The following is a 22,762-nucleotide window of genomic DNA, read 5'->3' as shown; positions in this document are numbered from 1 at the left end:
TAATATTTAATTATTAAATTCAATTATATTTAAAAACATTATATAATGCTTAAAGTTTTACACCAAACATATAGGTGGTTTGACACCAAAACAGAATTTTGCAGCTCCACACACACATTAAAAAACAATTTTCTAACAGTAAAAAAGAGAGACTTTTATAAAAGACACTTTGCTGAAGGAGCTTTTATTTAAAATTACTTCATATTATGCTCATATTCATTTTCATAAGAAAATAGCTTTGATACTCTATTACTCTTAACAGGTTTATCCTTAAAAAGAATCAGTAAACACTGAATCACCAAGGCACTTAATGGCTGTTGATAGGGGAGGTGTAATATCAAACACATTCAACATTATACAATCACTTTCAAACAAAAAAACGAAATAAAAAAAATTAAATAAATCAGCATAAACATTTTAGTACCATGAACTACAATCAAGTCAACTGTGGCTTATGAAACATGAACATTTGTATAGTAAGAGAGGTGAGTCGTGAGTTGAAGGCGAATGTAGTGAAATGTGGAACAATAATACAGTTTCTATTCTTCATGATAGTGCTCAGTCTGTGGATTTGGTCCTGTTGAATGAAAGCGATTTCCTCTAGGACATTTGATACCACACAAAAGGATGTGAATCCGTATTTGTGATGGTTCCACAGCTCTGCTGATGTTCTGAGGTCACACTGATAGGAGGAGCCTGAGTGACAGTGATGCTACATAACCAGGAGATGGCAGTGTTGGATGCACAGTATTGACAATCTAAACATGATTTCATCAGCCTGATGCCTTTCTCTGTATGATTTACCATCCCGCTGTTTTACCAGAACAAACACTTACTTTGGTTTCCTCATGCCACATTTGCAGTGTGCCTGTTCCCAACTAATGAGAGTCCATACTTCAAACTAGGAGTTGATGATATTGATCCAGCTGCTCCTTAAATTATACTGTTGTGCAATGGAATAAAGACGAGTCCATCCTTATGTAAATGAAAACACATACACTCACAAAGAATGCCAGCATTAAGAGTTGAGGTGTAATAACTAACATGATTGAATCTGTCTGAACTGAATGTTGAATGACTCAATTAATAGCTTTTTATGTCTGTACCAATATTAATCAAAGCATGCTTACGTCCACCATGAACTTAATACAGTGCTTTGAATCTAACAGTCAAAATATAGAACTTGAAATAAAACGAATAAAATATACTGAACATGCGCACTGTGCTTAAGTGTCTTAAATCATTTCCCACAGCAAAATAAATAATACCAGTTTCAGAAAAAAAAAAACTAAAATTGGCAACCTGACGAGATCCAGCTAATATTAAGATCACATCTTGTTATATACTGACTAAATCACAGGTTGCTCGTCCCAAACTCACCTGGGTCTTAAGACTCAAAAGATACTCGTTCCACAGTGCTGGTAAGAGTAAGAAGAGTTTTAAAACTACTGACTAGCTTAAAGATTTGGGGAACTGCTCAGGAGAAACCAAATGAGAGCATTAGCGCTGCTCAATTGACGCTCCATCAACACCCATCCAGCATCATTTCTGCTTTGTGCAGAAGGCACGAGTCTGAAGGCTTGAAGGTGAATGAAACCTGTGGTGAAGGTCACATTAAATATGTTTTTGCAGGAGCATATGAGGATCTAGGTCTCTTCCTCCCATAGGCACAGCTGTTTGTGGGGTACGTAGTAAGTAAACTTGTAGCCTTTGCTGCAGCTCTTGATGCCGCATTTATATGGGCTGCCCCTGCCAGAGACGTCTCTGTTGCGGCAGTACTTCAGCAGGCAGGGGTACCATTCCAGTCTGAGGTTGTAACTACACAAGCAAGGCTGCCACAGGTCCTTCACTGTCCCGCAGCTCTGCAGGCCTGGCTCCTCCACTGCTTGAGGTTTGAACATAGAGCTCTCCACGCCTGAAGAATTGGGAAAATCATTTTAGTAAATGATCATCGAGGTTCAATCTATGTCAGTGAGGCATTAGAAAATCAAACAAGCATTACATTTATAGACCTATTTGTTTAATCCTTTCTTGGCAACAAAACTTTGCTAAAATACAGAATTTAATCATGGTTTCATTATTATTTCATACATCAGCCATGGTTCAGTTCATATCATGGTTTTGGAGCCTGGTTCGGTTTCTGTTTGCTGTGGGACAGGGTTCATGGCTTGGCACCACCAATGCTAAAGAATACCGGATTTAGTTTTAACTTAATAATAATAATGATAATAAATAATTGCCCAACCTGCGGGAATGCAACACCTGAAATCCCACAGTGAAACACGCCAACTAAAAACTAAAAACGAATAGCTTGAGAGTATAATGGTACACCATGAAAGTACTGCGGTACGTACCATGGGTGGTGTATTGTGGTTTTTCGGTTCGGTTTGAATATCTTTACACCCCTACTATAGAGGGTTAAAATGTGATGTGCACTATATAAGTGGGTTTGGTAGGATGTAATTAAGGGACGCACCTCTGTCCAGCCAGTGTCTGACATCAGCCTCACGCGTGTACACAGCCTCCTGGGCGACGTTGCACATGTTGTGGATGTGGGTGCTCAGCTGCCACGTCCGTGTCAAATTGACTGCTACGTTCATGCTCAGCATCTCCGTGTTTCTTTTTTCTTCTGCTGTGCGGATGGCCTGGGGATTTTTCTGTAAAACAAAAAGAAAGATTTTAGTATAAGTCCTGTCGTTCTTTAAAGCTAGATGTTTCTCACACCTTTTACTAATCTAAGACCTTGGCCCCCTCCCGGGAACTACTCATCAAAAGCCTTTTACAGCCTTCCCATTTAAAACATCACACTGCTACTCGACACAGTTAACTCATGAGCTCAACTCTAACACCCAGCATCTTTTTTTCACCCCATTGACTTCTCCCTGCCCATTCATCAGCCACCGAGGAAGGCTGGGAGCAGTGGACTGACCTGTCGCAGTCTGGCCATGGACTCGCTGGGGATGATCTCATTGTGGGTGAGCCGTGTGATGAAGCAGAGCGCCTGGTACTGGCTCTGCCCTCTCTCCAGTTCCCCCAGGATCAGCGCCCGGAAGATCTTCACATCCTAAGAAAAACAATCAGTCATCCTTTCATTTGCACCACTCCTTAATAAATACACGAGCAGTCAAAAGTTTATGTTTTTGAAAGAAGCTTTCATTTGAATCAAAATACATTAAAAGCAGTACTAAAATTATTACGATTTATTCCAGTGATAACAAAGCTGAATTTTCAGCAGCTTTTACTATAGTGTCATGATATTGAAAGTGGTATATTGTGATTTAAAAACTCTTTGCTGCTTAATATTGTTGTGGCAACTGTCATGCGTTTTTTTCCTCAGGATTCTTTGTTGAAAAACATTAATTAGAATGATAATACATAAGTCTAGACTGTCACTTTTGATAAATTGCTTGCTTGCTGAATAATAACAAAAGAAAATAATTTCCTTGGAATATGGAAATATGGAATGGAATAATTTACATATCTCATAAACTTATATTTTATATAGATAACATATCAAATGTTGAAAGTGAGACAATTTGAAATGTCATGCTAAATATTGGCTCATTTTGGATTTCATGAGAGCTACACATTCCAAAAAAGAATGTTACAGATAGCAATAAGAGGCCGGAAAAGTTAAATGTACATTTAAGGAACAGCTGGAGGACCAATTTGCAACTTATTACAGTAGGTCAATTGGTAACATGATTGGGTATAAAAAGAGCCTCTCAGAGTGGCAGTGTCTCTCAGAAGTCAAGATGGGCAGAGGATCACCAATTCCTCCAGTGCTGCGGCGAAAAATAGTGGAGCAATATCAGAAAGGAGTTTCTCAGAGAAAAATTGCTAAAACTCTATAGGTCAAAAAAGAAGCCATATCTAAACATGATCCAGAAGCACAGGTGTTTTCTCTGGGCCAAGGCTCGTTTAAAATGGACCGGAAAAGTGGAAAACTGTTCTGTGGTCAGACGAATCAAAATTTTAAGATCTTTTTGGAAAACTGGGACGCCATTTCATCTGACTAAACAGGACAAGGATAACAGTCCAGAACAGTCCAGATCTTTCACCCATAGAAAACATTGGGTGCATCATAAAGAGGAAGATGTAACAAAGAAGACCTAAGACAGTTGAGCAACTAGAAGCCTGTATTAGAATGGGACATGGAACATTCCTATTCCTAAACTTGAGCAACTTGTCTCCTTATAAAAAGAAGAAGGGATGGCACACAGTGGTAAACATGGCGTTGTCCAAACTTTTTTGAGATGTGTCGATGCAGTGAAATGTAAAATCAACTTATTTTTCCCTTAATTATTTTCTCAGTTTAATTATTTGATATGTCATCTATGTTGTATTCTGAATAAAATATTGAAATTTGAAACTTCCACATCATTGCATTCTGTTTTTATTCACAATTTGTACAGTGTACCAACTTTTTTGGAATTGGGTTTGTGTGTGTATATATATATATATATATATATATATAAATGAGTAATGGCTGCTGAAAATACAAATTTTACTAAACAAATGCAACATTTGTGAGAGAAAAAAAAAGAGACTTTTCAAAAACATTTAAAAAAATCTACAGATTAGGTTATATTACAACTTTTATGATATCAAATACCAAACAATTTTATTTGTTTTGGTTCCTAAATTCTTGCTTTTTAGCTTTTGAAAGTCAGTCATTGATCTTCAAGTTTACCCGCCTCATTAGAAGATTTTATAGTGTTCCAACCCGAAACAGAGAGACACTATATTTCAGCATCATCATGAAGTTGCTGTTAGCAACCACACCAGATATCTGGCAGTGCCCCGTGCCTTTAAAGACTTCCATGTAAAGGCAATATGGGAAACCCCAGAGAGGAGAGCAAGGCCACAGACCTGTCTGACCATTCATCAGTTTCTCCTTGCTCTGGCATCCCCATGACTCTGCCAGCAGAAGACACACACATTCTCCTCACTCCCTCCTCGCCTCTTATTTTTCACAGTAAGGCCTCGAGCACTAGGCTGACAGAAGGGAGCAAGCTTTCAGGAGGTTTTCTCAGACAATCAAAATAAACAAGCCCAAGCTGTCTTTGTTTGCTCTGGAGCTCTCATCTCATTCTCTTTCTAGAATCTTCCATCTGGTTTCCAGAGTTGGTCGACCCCCAAACTGGTGGAGCTGCAGTCTCACTGAGCCTGTTCCACACATACAGCCAAGAATCATTCACCTCCTCTAACATTCTATTTGAATGACAATGATCTTATATGTAATGTTCCCCCTCAGGATGTAAATTCAATTCTGCAGACACACTTTGTGATTGCTATCCAATCCAAATTCAACATGTCTGTTTTCTTGTACAAACTTGTTTTTTTGTACAAAACAAATTTCCTGCTTTTCTATGGAGGACTAGGAATGCTATTTAAAAATAAAATACTGCCATTATCAATATATTAGTTAAAAATAATAATAATTATAATTATACATACATACATACATACATACGTATGTACATACATACATATGCACTTTATAAATTGAAAAATAAATATGAAAACATCTTTTTTTATTTTATCAGATTAATAATTCTGCAAGAATGCATTATTGCAATTACATTATTGCACATTACCTTGTGGAGTTACCACATGGGTGACAGAACAATCAGCAAACACAAGAGGGGGGGAGTGAGCGGGTCATTGTTATTTTAAGCTCCGGCAGAAGAAAGACCTCCCAGCCGGTTTGGTCTGAGAAGGGGGCGTTTGTGGGGGAACTGCTCTAGGCACTCAGTTTAATTACAGGGAAGTGTTGGCCGCACTGCTTTGGGAACACCTTGATGACATCAGGGAGAAACCCGGCAAACTCACACTGCACAGGTAGACCACTCACATCTGCTGACGCGAGACAACCTGATATCAGTAGCTCAATCACTGATTCCTCTTTACAACTCCCGTTTATCTTCATTGCTTGGCAATGTCCCCTTTCCATATCTGTGGTAAGTAGCGCTTTCGGATAGGTTGTTACAATTCTCTGTTTGACCCCCTCCATGCAAGAACATGTTTAAGCCAGGTTAGCGAGTAAATACTTCAATCAGCTTGATCCTCAGCTCAATTTTTCATTCGTTTACCCACCTTGAGCAGGTCCACCAAATGCCCAGATTAGAGACTAAAGATAAATCTTCTGTTGAAAAGTTTATTTTGACAGTCCTGAAAAAAATATATGTCATTTCCTAAGTCAAAGTAAACATTTGCTTCAGCTCCTGGTCCTGTCTGTTTGGAAGTTTGCTGATGTCTGACAGTGGCGCTGTCACAACGCTTGGCACTGCTTTTACTGACAGTTTCAAATGTTGCTTAAGCCATAAAATAGATAAGAAATATTGATTTATTATCAGGAACAATAAAGTCCTAGATGAAAGGTTGGCAGCAACAAAGATATATCCATGCAATTAAAGTCAGTGGATTCCAAAACAGCACTGGATCCCTTTGCTTGCATTGTAAGGTTGGGAAATCAGGTCTCTTTGACTCACCAGTGCTGCATTTATTTTTTTTATTTTTTTTTAAACTGATATACTTTTATATCAGAGTACAGCATTTATTTGTAATAGAAAGATTTGTAACATTATAAACAGCTTTACTGTCACTTTTCCACTATCACTCTAAATTGTAATTTGAATTTGAATTGAACCTTTTATCAATTTGATCAGCAGCCTCAGTGATCATAAGAGACTTCTTTATTTAAAAAAAACAAAAAACAGATCATATTAAATGTGTGTTATTTATTTATATACTGTAGTACTGTCCTGAGTAAGAGCCGGGGGTGAAAACTTTTGGAATTTTAAGATCAAGGTAAATTATATTTAATTTGTGTTCCAGGAAACATGCAAGTATCTTCTATTGCTTCCAAAGGGCAGTTTCATCCAAAAGTTTTCACCCCCGGCTCTTAATGCATTGTGTTTCCTTATGGAGCATCAATGAATGCTTGAATCTTTTTTAATAGTTGTGTTTGAGTCTCTAAATTGTCCAATTGTCAAGTGTTAAAAAGAAAGTCGAGCTTAAGCCGGGCGTGCTAGTGCGTGTCAGGGCCAGTCGCGTTTCCAGGGTTAGAGAGCGTCTACACTGCAGATCATTTCAGAAAGCTAATAGCTATAACTTTTTTAAATAAGTTGCTCAAAACTCACTTTCAGTTAGCAGTGAGTGTTTGAAATAACTAGGGCTGGGACAACGCGTCGAGGTCATCGATGACGTCGATGCAAAAAATACGTCGCCGCAAAATATACACATCGATTCGTCGACCTGTTTTTACTTCTCTAAAAAACGTTTGCAAAACGTTTATCTTATGTGCGCTGAATATACGCGATGGCCGGATCAACATTCTGTCCAACGTTATATAACCAATCCAGGGGTTTTTCTGCATTGATCTTTTTTGTTGGCGGCTGTCAAAGCCTTATTTGATCAGTGCGTGATGTAGAATAGAATGACTGCTGCGCCTGACAGGGCGCGTACGAGAGAGAGCCCCGGCTGCGCTCGCACTCACAGTCTTCAAACAACACGAACGCTTCTTGCTCTCTCTCTCTCTCTCCTGTGCATATTAATCAAAATCATTAAACACGATTAAAAAAGGGCAAAACACCAAAGTTGTACACGCGCTCGCGCACTCACATTCTTTAAACTACACGAGTGCTCTCTCTCTCTTTCTCCCTCCCTCGTGCATATTAACCAAAATCATTAGACATAATAGAAAAAGGGCGGAATGCCAAAGTTTCACGTGGAGCATTCAGAGATTTTTTTTTTCTCCATGACAGGCTGCTGGCTCCCACTGTTAATTTTTTTTTTTTTTTGGAAAAGCACTCTCTGTATTAGCTTAAAGCCCTCAAGTTTACATTGGTTACTGTATTCTTTCAATTGCTCTAAACAAGTATTTTGGGTGACCTTTTTTTATTGAATGCTAGACATCAAGTTGTTGTTATTTTCATCTGAAAGAAGAACTTTTTTTTCAGTAAGCTAGGCCCTATGTGTTCAGTAAGCTTGTTTCAGTAAGCTATGTGTTTTCAAGGTTTCAAGGTTTTATTGAATGCTATCTCTATACAAGTGCAAAGTAATGCATTCTTAGTCAGTCTTTTATTTTTGTAATTTTAAGAGCAATAAACATATTGCAATGTTAAGGAATTCATGTTTTTTTCATTCAGATATGTAAATCAACATGTATAAATTGTTAGTAGTCAATTAATGGGGAGATAAAATTAATCGTTAGATTAATCGATGCAACGAAAAAATAATTGCTAGATTAATCGTTTAAAAAATAATCGTTTATCCCAGCCCTAGAAATAACGCGATCCGATGTGTATTATAATCACCATACAAGGCAGAAATATTTTAAGCGATGTAAAACACTATGCATGCTAAACATTAACGCTACCGTTATAAAGTAAACATCAGAAATCAGTAAGAAATCAGACGTCAGCTTCTTATTCTCTAACACAATCGTGTATTTATTTTAGAGCTGAAACAACGAATCGATTTAATCGATTAAAATCGATTATTAAAATAGTTGTCAACTAATTTAGTCATCGATTCGTTGCTAAATAACTTATTTGCTGTAAGCGGCTCATTTCGTTCATATTTTAAATCTGCGGTGACCAAAGTGTGGCAGTAATGAGCCACCGGAGGTTTTACTCAGCCAGTACAACAGGAGAAGTAGCGAATAGCCAATAGCTGGCCCCGTTTTATGTCACCTGCTTCCCGAACAGCGTCTCTGCCAAGGGGCAAGGAACTCGACCGGAAGTTGAAGTCGGGCGGAGGCTGCCATCTTTTAGCAGAACTTCACTTGCGTTAGCATTCCCATTGACTCCCATTCATTTTGGCGTCACTTTGACAGCGAATAACTTTACATCTGAGGCGTTTAAAGACTCTGTGTGTCCACTATTTATTTCTAAAGATACACGACAATGTATAAAGGGCTCCATTACCTTCTATGTTACATTATGGCCCCGTATAAACAGTTTTTGTAAAAAATAGGCTAACGATTGCGTCATAACCACTCGGCTCTCTGTCGCATTACCGTACAGACAGGTGGAGAAGCTCGCAGGCAATTAACTTAATATGGCGTACTGGCGTTACATTTTAAAATACTATACAAAATAATTAATTATAATACTTACTCCTGCTCACTCACGCCAAAGAACTCCCCGCTCAAGCTCGCCGTCTCTGCAAGATTAACGATGGCAGTTTGCACGCACAGCTACTAGAAGATTTACATCTGTCAGACAGGTTGCTGACGTCGTCAAGGTTCGTTTGAGTCTGCGCGTCAGAAACGGAAGTGCTAAAAACCGCTAAAACTGGGCTTCATTTGTCTCAACTGAGTTCCAATGAGGTCGCTGTGTCCATTTCTTTTACTGTCTATGGTCTCTGCAGCATTCAGCGGGATGTGGGCAGTGTTGCCAACTTAGCGACTTTGTCGCTAGATTTAGCGACTTTCCAGACCCTCATAGCAACTTTTTTTTTTTTCAAAAAAGCGACTAGCGACAAATCTACCAACTTTTTTTTTGACAGAATTTATTTCGTCTCTGAGACTCTCCGGTAGTGCCGCACGAGCATGATCTCTCTCTCTCTCTCTCCCAGGGCGCGCACACGCCTCTCTTTCTCTGCGTCTGCACTATTCAGCGAGCAGAGAGGAGCAGCACTTTCAGTTAAAAAAAGATATTCTGTTGCTTCTAACTCTATTTTACATGCAAGTATAGCCGAAATCACAGGACAACCATTGTCTTAGTCTTATGTGTATGTGATTTCATTAGACAATGTCTTGAATAGGATTTTATTGCAGAGATTAACATCTGGAGCTGGTTATGCAGTCTTAATGGACCGCGTTTCAGTCATTATAATATTTATTCCGTTTCCATTTTGAAATAAATTTAGTAGCAGAGCTACTGCAAGCGATTTTTATAGCTGCAAATCCATTTATCCTTTACTGAAATTTCCGCTTCTTCAAGGAGAGAGCACGTCATGGTTGCTTAGCAAAGGCAGACGCCTCAGGGGCGCAACTGCACGAGCGCTTTGGGAAGAAGGAGAAAGCGGTGCGCCTAGCGTTTTCCACGCGTTTTTAGGCGCGATATGTGAACGGCCCCTAAGACTTTTATTTGTGCAGATTCTCCAGTACAATGTTATTTGCAAATGTTTAGTCGTAAAAGCTGATAACATTGCTTTTTAACAGTTAACATTTACATCTTTACAAACACGTTATGTGATCAGTTTGTCGTTTACCAGTTCATAATTCAGTCGTGCAGCCTAATTATGACTGAATGAGAGAGGTAAATGTTTAAAGATATTTGAAATGCACTTTTTTTCTAAGTATTCACTGCTCTTTTTCACACAGCAGGTTTTTTGTGTGTGTCCGATTTGAGTTCCATTCAGGTTTCATGCCATTGGCACTTTATTCAAAGGATCGTTTACAATATTATTCTGTTTTATCCTTATTCTTTGTGAAAATATGTTCTGAAAGATTCCTTAATTAGCTTTGTTCAGGATTTTAAACTACTTTAGGAGCTCTTAGGACTACCATGGTAAAAACATTATTTGAAATCTCCTTGTGAAATTTGCTAGAGTATGGGTCAGTGTTTTGATTGCAGAAGAGTTCGACAAAGGATTACTAACACATAATAAAACAACTCCAGGTATATTTTTGATGAGGATATGACCATGCAAAATGGTTAAAATCTCTTAAAAATCTATGCTGAATGATAAAGACCCTTTATTAATAATTTACTTGGGGAAAAAATGGAAAAAACTAAAATATAAGTACATAAACCGATTAATCGATTAATCGTAAAAATAATCGACAGATTAATCGATTATCAAAATAATCGTTAGTTGCAGCCCTAATTTATTTAGTAACTTATATTATCTGTCATAAGTCTCATCTCAAGAGTTTAGCTCCACATTGCCATAAAATCGTATATCATAAAAATAGAATAGTTTTGTTCGGGAGCTTTTATAAGAATACAAATATTATCATACATTCTAAATGTGACTTATAGGCAACTGTGGCTACAAATAAACAGAAACGGCTGCTTATTCGATTGAATAAGCAGGCTATTTTCATAAGCGTTAAAATAAATAAATATAAATACATTTATTTCTGTGTGATTAATTTTGAGTCCTGATAAATTAATTAATTATGATCAATGTATCATTTATAGTAAAACATAGATGCTTTTGAATTTGAATATTTAACAAAGCATGCAAACAAACAGCCGCTTTTATCTTGTTCGTGTGATCACGCATGTTCCAGTGATTTATTTCTTGTTCGTTTTCTGATAACTTCTCTTTGTTGGTGAAATTATGGGGTTGCATGACGTTGTTCCTGAGAGGCGTGTTAAGGGTGTGTTTTAGTGACACACAGCGGATATTCAGGATCGACAGTGGAAACCCTGCGCTATTCTGGCCTCGTTGCTACTGGCCCGGGGCTATTAGCCCTGCCCGGCCCGCTTTAAGCCCTGGCTCGCACTGGCCCAACAGTGGAAATGCGGCTATTGATGAATGAATATATAAACCATGTCAATTAAATGCTCTTTGTTGTTCCACATTAAAGAAGTTTGTTTTATGTTTGCAAGTGCTGCAACTGTAATAACTGGCATGAATAATGTCTAAGAGGTCTTATGCAGAATTGCTTAAGATGTCTGTTTGCGATATAATGCTCTCTGTCATCAAAAAACTTTGTACTGCACAACAAATACACAAGGGCTGCACGATAAATCGCATGCAATATTTAATGTGCATCTTGTCAGTAAAGCCGGTTCTGTAATCAGCAGTAAATCTCCATCACCAGCACGCTTTCACATGGAGCAGCCTTAACTACACAGAGCTGTTGTTCATTCATATTTTCCTCCATGTGAAAGCGCACAGGTGATGGAAATTTTTCCTTGATTACAGAACCGGCTCTACAGACAAGATGTGCATTAAATATAGCATGAGATTTAAAAATTCTACGTTACATGCATTATTCACATCTGCATTACCATATTCAAAACATAGATGAAGGAATAAAGTTCCTTTTCAAATTCCCACCTCAATTACCCTAAGGATGCATATGTGTATGTAAATGAAAGATTTCACATCATTCCGTTTTCAAAATATGACAATTTTCATTTCAGATGAACTATTTCTTCAAGCTGAGTCACTAGACTGAAATAATCAAGGCTGAGTCAGAATGCATGTCTCTCCGTGCTTTGAAATTTCTCTGGTGAAACAAAATTCCAGACTGGTACGTTTTTAAAGATTCGACAGTTATGATGATTTACATATAACCAAACAACCAGAGCAGTCAAAGATAACTGGGGGAAAGATTCAAGGTTAATACAAACAAATAACAAGGCATGTAGACATGATCCAGAAGTATCAGGTATGCAAACTGTTTACTGGTTCTTCTTTAAGAAAAAGTTACAAAATCACTTTTGTCTAGAATTTCACTTTAACTGGATTAAGGCTCCTTTTGTGACGGCAGAGATGTTTCATTGGTTTTCTAAGAAGGCTGGTGAAAAAACACAGGTGCATGCCAGCATTTAACCTTTCACTCTGATGAACAGCAACCTCGGACAAAAGACAGAGCGTGGGAGAAATGCTTGAGTTGTGCTCAAATACAAGAGGAATTTGAGGTCTTACACACCTAAGAACAAAAACATATAATAGAAGGCAACCTGTTTTGGTAACATGTTAAAGTAGATTACCTCTGAATATGACACCAAAAGCAAACAGCATGGCGAAAATAGAGGCACTTGGCTCTATTGGTAATGGAGGGCCATTGCTTCCACTGGGCTGTCAATATGTGGCCTTTGACTCCCATTTGGCATGTGGCAAACCTGATCTCTTGCAGGATGGCAGGGACGTCTTTACCCTGTTACAGCTGTCTGATTGTGCTTCACAGTCACCGATATATGCTCATCTGCTCTAGGCAGGATTGCAGCAGTACCTCCTAGGGCTGTTAACTCCTTCCACAACCACCTCATAACTAACAAAACATCTTGATTTGGTACAAAGCCACATGTGTTCAATAATAAATCAAGATCTTAAATCTGATGCCACTTTACAACCGTTATGCCACATACCAAGCCAAAGGTATTGCACAAGACCTGGAGGGCTACGTCAGAGCGTGGGTGAAGAAAAGACAAGACCCATTACGCACCAAGGAGGATTCATGCTGTTCTTGTGATCTAAAAGGGGAAGTACATCTTATTTCCATGAAGATATGCCTCATCAAGGAAACAAAAATGTAACCCTGAAATGTCTTTCAATGGGAAGTTGGACTCAGCGAGAACTGATGTAACCCAAGGCATGATTCATAAAGCAATGAATCAAACAGATCAGAGGTTACTTATTCTCCAATGGCTGTTATGACATGTCGCTTTGGAGGGGCTTTAAGGAAATGGCTTATCCTTAATAATGATAAAGCATGTTTAACAATGAAAACTAATTCCGGCTATATAGAGAATGAATTATGAGTAGTATACTCTTTATATAGCTTCAGGGTCCAAAAGCACACTCACCAAAATCCAAGCAAATAAAAACTAGATTTGGCAAGTAAATAAAATTAAGTCACAAGGCAGCTGGCCAGTAACATTATTGGGAAATATGATTAACCCTTTTGATTAAAAAGAGAGAGATAAGAACGGCAAAAAATCTGTTGCAATGCTCACATTGTCTTATTTTTTCCACAGTGAAAAATTTGCCATTAGAAGTTTATCTAAAGGTTCATATGGATTATTGCTTGCATTAAGCCACAAAAACTAAAATACGAGAAACAAACAAAAAAAAAATAATATTGCAATGCACAATTACTACAAATATACGAAACCTGATTTTTTTTTTTTTTTTTGTGTGTATTCTTCTACAACTCCAGTGACTGAGGAAGAAACTATTTGCTTGTGACAATTTATGAAACATTAAGACAGTCCATTTGAGTTCACACAGGGATTTTTTTTTTAAGCAATCTGTGCTCTGCAATCAAGCGTTTTACCAAATTGCAACACACATGAATTAAAGGACTGCTGTGTTTGGAAGTTTAAGAAAAGTATGAATAAAAATCAGCATATTTCAGGTCCTAACAGCTCAAATGTGCTCTGGATCAACTGACTTCAACCATTTCAAAGCACTTTGCATAATATTGAGTGCCAATTCTCAGTTGGTCAATCACCTGCATTCAAAGGGTCAACATCTGTCTTATTCTGCCTTGAATAAAAACATCAGCTTGTAGCCAAGGGACATCCAGAGATGGCCTGTCTGTTGCCACAACACTTGCACATTTAAATTGAACCTGTATTTATCTGAAACTAGTTAAAGAAAACACACACTGTTTTGTGTATTCCAAGCAGCCTAATTTATGTGGTGAAAACTCAATTGATCTTCAATACAAATTGTGCCATTTCTGCATTATTACCTTTTAATCCAGCACTCAGCAATGCAATATTTATATGTGACCATTCATGCAATTTCCTCATTCATTTACTGTAATGTAAAACAGCAATGTCTACACTACACAATGGGTGTGATCCGAGTCTGTCATTCATCTTGACATAAATCTTTTAAACATCCATTTGTGTCATAATGCTTCATGAGAAAGGCTGTGTGGTGAGTGGTTAAGGTCACATCCATCTCACATGACCCTGTGGGACATTTTGAAACAGGTTAAACTGGGCAGGCTCACACACCTGGATAGCATCCAATCACACTGCATGCTGATTGAAAAACTTGGGCATAAAAGACAGACAAGTTCCCACAAGTGACAAAACAGCAAACTGAAATGTGTAAATACCACTGAACTTTTGATGAGTTTCTCATACCAGAGCCAACGCAACATGTATCGCCACGAGCAACAGTAAATGACTGCCCTAAAGCTGAATCTAATATAATGAAATTTCCAGCTAGCCCAAAAGATACGTGCCGAAAACATTTCAAAGCAAAGAGGAGGGTTGGACTGTATCCAAGCAGGTCACAGATATCCCAATAGGGAGATAAGCATAAAAGCAGACCGCTCTGCTCCTCAGCTGGCAGCGGATGTGAGCTGAGATGAATTCATCTTCATCACTGCCTATGAAGCCGAAGGGCAGAGGCAGAGCACTGAGTAACACAATAGCACTAGAAAAACAACAGAACAGTTTCAGAGAAGAGCTTGAGTCAGAGATGAAAGATTCATAATCACACATTGTATCTGTTCCACCGCTGGATTGTGATCGGTTGCTGGAATTCCTGCAGCCCCGAAACAGAGCCGAAGCAGAACAAACAGTCAAAGAATCTCATACAGCCCACACTTTTTCCACACAGACTGGAAAAAGGCTAGTTTGTTACTAAGATAAAGCCTGTTTTTTTATGGTATGAAAATGTATGCTTTGAAAATTTAAATGTATGCAAAAAAATTTAAATAATAATTGCAACAACCACAGACGTTTTTCCTTCTAGATATGCCTGATGTTCCAATCTCATCTGATTTCCTTTGAAACTGGAACTGAATGGTGACAAAACACTGCTGCTATTGTTATAAAATATATAGTTAAGAGATGGTAAACTGTATTGGACATTTAAAACCTTAAAAAGGAGGAAAACCTTTCTTCATTCTTGAATGTACCCTTTAAATTATGCCATGTAAAAAGATAGAATAACAATATTTAAAAATCCTTGGCTGAATATGGTCTAAAATATGCCACGGTTAGCTTTTCATCCATGTAAATTCCACAGTAACAGAAAACTAGTGTTTTCTGATGTGAGGAAATCAAAGACAGCTTTCACTTTGATAAACGAAAGATAAATTAAGAGCTGTGCTGTGCCAGATCTATCATTAAATGCTGAAGTAAAAGAAATGAGAAGAAAATATAATAAAATAAGCTTTGGAGATCAAATCCACAGGGGTCACTTAGCACCTGATTAAGGAGATGCCAACAAAACCATACTTTGTTTGGTAATATTTCTAATGAATGAATATTTGTCTTCCTCCATCCCCATTACAGCCTTTGCAGTGCAGCATGCAGTAAATCCAGCTGGAAGTCTTCGTTTATTCAACTTTTCATAAATCACTGAGATACAGGGGAAACTCGAGATGAGAAACACATGTGAGAAGAATAGAGACAGGCTTGCAAGTGGAACTGATAAAAAGAGGAAAGGAAAAGTTCCAGCCTTCCCAAATGTGATCCAAACCCCCACACTGACCATGTCTGTGCAGGATCAGGGGACGCGAGAGAGCAGAGGGCTGCTGACGTGACTGAACCGAGGCGGATGAGGGCAGTGACAGTGCCGCTCCTAATCCTGATGGTATGATCGCTAGTGAAAGAATCTGACCTCAGGTCAGAAGTTCAGCGCTAATGTGGATGATTTAACACAAATACACGGATAATAATGGTATAAGGAAGGAAAAGTAACCAATTCTCAAATGACAAGTTTAATCACCAATATCTGATGCTTTATTACTGTAGATGATCTAGTAAATGAAAAAATAATAATTTAGTAGGGCTAAAATGAAATCATCCAAGTAACATGGGTTTTGAGAAGATACATCAAATGCATTGTACTTTGCTTTGGATTACAGTAACAGCCAAGTAAATAATTAAAACTCACATTTACAACTTCCGATTTCTTAATTTCATTTAAAGACAATTTTAAGGTTTGCAAAGTTTGTGGTGAAGTAAAGGCCGGGTTTACTATCTAATATCTATCTACTAATTATCTAAGTGCAAAAGTTTTGTGAAATTCTAAATACATAGTTTAAATTTAAGAGTGCTTTAAGACAATTCAGTTATATGCAGAATACATATTCTTAAAGTATTAGTGTATCTGTCCTTCAGATGTTTCTTTATATGAAATGCAATAACACTTAGAACTGTTTAAGTGTAAAATAAAAAAAAATAAAAAACTCATGCAATTTATATATATATAAATTATAAAATTATATAAATATAATACATTTCCCCCCAAGAAAGTCAAGAAATATATTGCGACACACTTCTGTGACATCATGTGACAATCAAATGAAACAACCACAAATATTCATCCTGGCCACACATTTTTCAACTTACCTGCTTGAAATCGGCCACAAATGTTATAAGAGTCCCATCTCCCTGTTTAAACTCCACAGTGATGGAGTCTTTCTCACTGTCCGCCTCCAGAAGTTCATCTGTGATCTGTCCATCGGCCAAACGAACCCTCACCTTCAGCTCAGAAGCAGACCCGAGAGTTTCTGACACCGTGAACAGCCAAAGCAAAACAGTTAACCGAACTGAACCCGGTGAAATCCACCTCGCAAACATTCCAGATAATCCTAAAACTCAAAGTGCGAGCTCAGAAGGACAGTCCACCGGAATAACAGTCGCTGATGCGGTGAGACTCATTCCACAAGACTCTTCACATAGACCTCCTCAAAACATCCCAGCGGCTCCACTTTCACAACTTCGTTCATATTTTTTGGAAGCTAGATATACAAATGCATCCATAAAGTATTTTAAAACAGGTCTAGATACTTTTCACGTTTGGTAAATAAACATTTAGGAGAGCCGCGTCACGCACGGATCAATCTGGGGTTTCACTCGTCTCGCGCCTCTCATTGAGAGAGCTTTGATTCGGGAGCTTCTGCCGACTCGCGTTCATTCAGTACAGTGCGCTTCACGCTGACTTCAGTCTTACTTTCTGTTTTTCTCCTCTGGAGTTTTTTTTTCTAACTCTCTCTTTCTCCTACTATTGCGGATTCGTCACTTCCTTCAATATCCAAAGTGAAGCAGTTCAGCGGCCTCCCAAAGTTTCGCTGGGAGCGCTCGGAAACTCTTAAAGGCGTAGCGCCTCACAAATAACTCCTCGGATACATTTACAACACTCAACTCCTTGTATAATGCAGGTGACTGATATATTCATTAACCAAGCATAAAATATATTTGTGTATAAATTGATATTATATTGTTTTATTTGATATGATATGTCTATAAAATGGGTAAAATAGAAATATCAGACACTTCAAATCACCCTAGTTTCATGCTTTTAAATCTGATTAAATTTACAAGACAGGTAGATCATGTGGGGATGCTTATGTTAGATTATTTTGATTTATCCAGAATACAAAGGCTATAGTTCTGTGACTTCTGTTGTCACATTAAAACTGTAAAATCAGCCATAAAAAAATAATTATATTTAAACTACGGTAATCATAGCACAGGGGTGAAAAAAAAAACATGTCCACCAAGACCAAAAATTAAAAAGTGTTTAATTATTTATTTTTGTCTATTTGTGGTTATTTAGGATACTTACAAGAAATTATAGCACTATAATGCTGAAAAGTCTGACTTATAAATAATAGACAGAAATAGAAATAAAAGTTTATTATTATTATTATTATTATTACTATTATTATTTACTTATTTTTAGTCAAAATAAATATATCTTAAAAATGCATTTGTGTTTTATTTATTGTAAAATGTTGTATACATCAGGCTTTTATGGCCCATATATATATGATATAATGATAATATTGTACTCACAGGAAAAAAATGCCTATTCACTTCCCAAAATATGCAAGTTGGTGCAGCTGTTGTTTTTGGTCAAAAAGTAAAAGTAAATGAAAATGGAAAACAATGAGATATTTATGATAGACTACTTACAAATGCATATAAATATAAAATGTTGCAATATGTCTCGGAAAGATTATATTTAAATGCTGAAGTTTTCATTAGGGGTTAAACATATAATGTTTTTATATGTTCTAATATTTTCTTTAAAAATAAGAAGTTGCTTCTGTCCAGGAAACATTCATCTTGAAGACCTGCACATGTCCTACGTCTACATACTGTCTGCCGAAGTCTGGTGAATTTTTATTTCATGCCAACTTTAAGAAATTTCATTAGGATCTAAAATGGATCTCTATCTTGAGTAAAGATTTCCGAACACCAGATCTGGAAATGTTTACGATGCTATAGTGGCATATTACACAGTGAATTGCCTCATCAGAAGAAGATCCTCCAGCTGTGGCTCATCAGAGCTCGTTTCCAGGTGAGGTGTTTCTTGCTGGGTGGCCCAAGTATGTGACCTCCTCAGAGATCACATCGCCGCTGGGCACCTGTGCTGTAGAGCTACACTGGAGGAGAAAGAAAATAGACAGACTATGGGCTTGAGTAAACACTGTCAGCTGGGTCAGGACACTGGTCAACACAGGTGACAGATTGGAGGGAAGTTCAGGTAAACAGCCTTTTGTGACTGGCTAAACTAAAGCATTTACAGCATTGGAGGAGGAGAAAAAGAGACAGAGAGGGCAGATCTTATGACATTTGACCAGCTGTTCCTTTCATTTGTTTTGTTTGTTTGCAATCCTTTTGCAGTAGTAGGCTAAATACTGTATGATACATGAAATGTATTTAGTGGGAATGTAAATGTGTTCAAATTATCATGACATCTTTGACAGGTAGACAATGTTTTCTTGCTTTGCATAAATGTTTCTCTGGAAATAATGCGTCTACTGTCTTTCCAAGTTTTGTAGTACAAAGTACCATTTGGCATCCTGGTAAGGCTATAGTTTATAACTTATGTAAATCATTAACAAGGATTCAGTAATATAGCTATCAGATCCATGGATACACACACACACAAACACACCACAATACTGGAACAGGCCATTGTTTCCAGCCTTTTATGACCTTTTAAACTACTAAAAGCTACTAAAGTGCTGAGTTATTTGTCTATGTTGGACAGAGATTTGGCACTTCCTGTTCACTGGGTACATTGGTACCACTATGCATGGAATAATGATATGGAAAAAAAGCATTAAAATGTGTCCTTTTCAACTTCTGATGTTGTATACTATTCAAATTGGTAGGAGTTTCTTTTAGTATGATTCATCACCTTAATTGTGACTTACATAATGTGCTTACACATATGGTATGATGTGGAAATCAATAAATGATTATATTAATGCTGATACATATCCTTTGATGTATATCTGAAATATTGACGTGGCCAAAAGTAAACATCACCAATTTATAAACTACAGATGAGTTTTATGGTCAGGGTTGGAAAAAATGCTTCTTTTATTGTAAGTAGATTTTAAATATTGAATATTCTTGTTGAAACTATTCTACAAGTCAAACATGGTTGAAACTTCCCATTCAGCACTGGGGCGTAAAACAAGCAACACTATTAAAGAGTTTGTACATACAGAAATGAAAATTCTGTCATCATTTACTCACCTTCAAGTTGTTTCAAACCTTTATGAGTTTGTTTCTTATTTTTAATTCAAAATAAGCTATTTTAAAGAATGTTGGTTAACGAACAATCGCTGGTGGCCTTTGACTTCCATAGTATGGGGAAAAAAATACTGGAAGTCAAAGGCTATATAAATAACACTCTGATGGAGAGATTCATAAAGCATTCATTTTCTAAACTATTCTCACTTTTTCAAGGTTAGCGTCACTCTGCTTTACATTATAAGTAGCTTATAACTTCAAAAACTGTAGTTTCAAAGTAGTTCCCCAAAACTGTCTCCTATCTTTAACCCATGCTGTTGTCATTTGGTGTTTTTGATCGTGAGTGTGTGGTTTGTTGTCTCAATACTCAGAGCAATGACAGAAATACAACGAGTAGGACATGCACCGACGAGTCTAGCCACGGTTTTTGTTTCATTGTAATCGTCATCTGTGCCATCTTGGGATCATCATTCCCTACTTTGTGCTTTCGATCCTATTCCAAGATTTAGAGCTCACATATGCAGGGGCGGATTAAGGTGGTCAGGGGCCCTTAGGCTGCTCTTTGTGTGAGCCCAAAAAAAAAAAAAAAAGAATTAGTGCCATATATGTCCATATGCAACCACGGTGAAATGCCATACACACACATTGAGACAGCCAACACTACAGTGTTTTCTTTACATTCATTCAAGTGGTGGACCACAACAGTAAGACAATTACCACCACACATATTATTATCTGCCACCACAGCCCCAAAAAGAAATATAACTATAAAAATCAAAGCAACACAATATCTTCACATTTCAACTCTCTTCACCTTCTGTTGTCTCTCTCTCATCACTTGCTGTTCTCTCTATCTCTCATCGCATGCCGTTGTCTCTCTCAATTTTTTCTTTCTTGATTTTCTGGCAGAGAAGTCCTTAATGAGGCCGGAAAAATCTAATTTGAACGTGTCTAAAATAGCAAGGAGACGTTTAATTATTTATTAATAAACTGGTGTTTTCTGTGTCGCTGCAAAGACGAAGTTGACGGTGCAGACTCGCCATGAACGCCAGAGAGAAATGCACATTTCATATGGAATACATATTCATAGAGTAGCCTATTTATTTTGGTTTTGAATATTTTCATTTAAAAAGTAGACATCAAGCATTCTATAATAGATAGCCCATATTTCTCAAATCTGTGAGGCACAAGCTGAGTTTCGGCACCCTCCAGTTCACGTGCAATGCAAGTGATCATGTCGGCGACCCTTGTTACATTGTCTGCTATATATTTGCTTCTTATTTATTAAATACAGGCATTTGATTGATAAAACATTGATCATAATTAAGATACAATTTCTACAAAATGAAAATCTTAAAAAAAAAAAAAAGAGACTACAAAACAAAACTCAATGAAGTGGTCAAAATGTTTTACCCATGTCTCCAGACATATTGCGCATCTCATGATGTATCATATATTTCTCATGCTGCATGCTCACTTTCATAATCAACATTGATTAAATTAAAAACATAATGACGTCACATATTTTCCAACCCAGCCCTCAGCCCTGTTGCAACCGATGTTGTTTAGGTACCTTAAACAAGCACGTACAATCTCGGAGTCATCGCTGCAACCAGGAGATGAAGAGAGATAGATCCACATCACCTAGCACATATTCGTCTCTGCCACCCCAGGGTGCTACCGTGACCAGTGACGTTGCTAGGAAGGCGCCAGCGCCTCTGCCTCACCGGTGGATGATAGCCCTGAAGACGCCTAGCAATGGTATACCTCTAGTGGTAGGATACCTTTAGTTAAGTTATACCTTAAGAGTCTTCGTAGCACGCTAAGAGACAGCATTATCAGGAAACGCAGCCCAGGTATGATGCGTAATGGAGATTCCAAAGCGCTCTTCTTTGGTCAGAACCATGGAGAGCGATCACGGATTGGTTCGTCCTATGCACCTAAACTTTTTTACAATGCAACAAAATATTTAAAGAGCATCAAGCTATTAAAATTTATATTATGTATACTCACAGATAATTTAACAGTATATTAGTCAGTAATTTTTATTAGGTTAAACAGTGATTGGATAACGTTTTTAATTTAACGTTCCCAATTTGACTAGCCCATCCAAACTGGAAACTGGAATGATGCGCCATGCCGTGCCTGGTTCGCGCTTAAGTAAAAAAAATACTAATGTCTGGCAAATCCTTGGCCCCCTGCACACGTGGGGCCCTAGGCTGCAGCCTATGCAAACCTGTGCATTAATCCGCACCAGCACATATGCACATGTATGTAATAAGGGCCTATAGGCACGGCTGCTATAATCAAGGGACAAACAGGTAAACCATCACATAAAGGCAACTTGTATGTTTTCACGCGGACTGTCTCTGAGAGGATACACTTTGTCTAATGAGCCTGTAAAGACTGAAGAGTCTGCATGTGCATTCATTTAATCTGAATTCCTCTAAACACTCCCCTTAAGGTGTTGCAATGACATAATAACTTAGCAAAAAAAAATAATAATACGGCATTCTGCTCCCTATTTCCTCTTCCTTCAGTGCAATAACAAAGAAATGTTTGTCTTACATAAGAAAATGTTCTGAGAGTGCTTGAGTCTA

The 22,762-nt window shown here is 37.6% G+C and overlaps 1 protein-coding gene across 1 annotated transcript; it reads right to left on the bottom strand.

The window, feature by feature from the left end:
• Nucleotides 1-168: 168 nt before the first annotated feature.
• On the bottom strand, nt 169-17,748 carry LOC113058432 (out at first protein homolog). Its single transcript, XM_026226332.1, has 4 exons — nt 17,019-17,748; nt 2,930-3,064; nt 2,477-2,657; nt 169-1,915 (listed from the first exon to the last, which is right to left on the bottom strand). The coding sequence occupies exons 1-4, from the start codon at nt 17,247-17,249 to the stop codon at nt 1,647-1,649; spliced, it is 816 nt and encodes a 271-aa protein (XP_026082117.1). The 5' UTR covers nt 17,250-17,748; the 3' UTR covers nt 169-1,646.
• Nucleotides 17,749-22,762: the final 5,014 nt, after the last annotated feature.

This window comes from Carassius auratus, chromosome 40 (genome assembly GCF_003368295.1).
Source record: "Carassius auratus strain Wakin chromosome 40, ASM336829v1, whole genome shotgun sequence".
Classification (NCBI taxonomy): domain Eukaryota; kingdom Metazoa; phylum Chordata; class Actinopteri; order Cypriniformes; family Cyprinidae; genus Carassius; species Carassius auratus.
The sequence above is the reverse complement of the archived record's forward strand: the minus strand, read 5'-3'. Positions and strand labels throughout refer to the sequence as shown.

Bases quoted from the DNA above. Each gene is read 5' to 3' on its own strand.
- LOC113058432 (XM_026226332.1), bottom strand. From the start codon at position 17,249: ATGTTTGCGAGGTGGATTTCACCGGGTTCAGTTCGGTTAACTGTTTTG. The intron at 2,658-2,929 runs GTCAGTCCACTG...TTTGTTTTACAG, and splicing joins CCATGGCCAGACTGCGACAG to AAAAATCCCCAGGCCATCCG. The intron at 1,916-2,476 runs GTGCGTCCCTTA...CCAATTCTTCAG, and splicing joins CAGACACTGGCTGGACAGAG to GCGTGGAGAGCTCTATGTTC.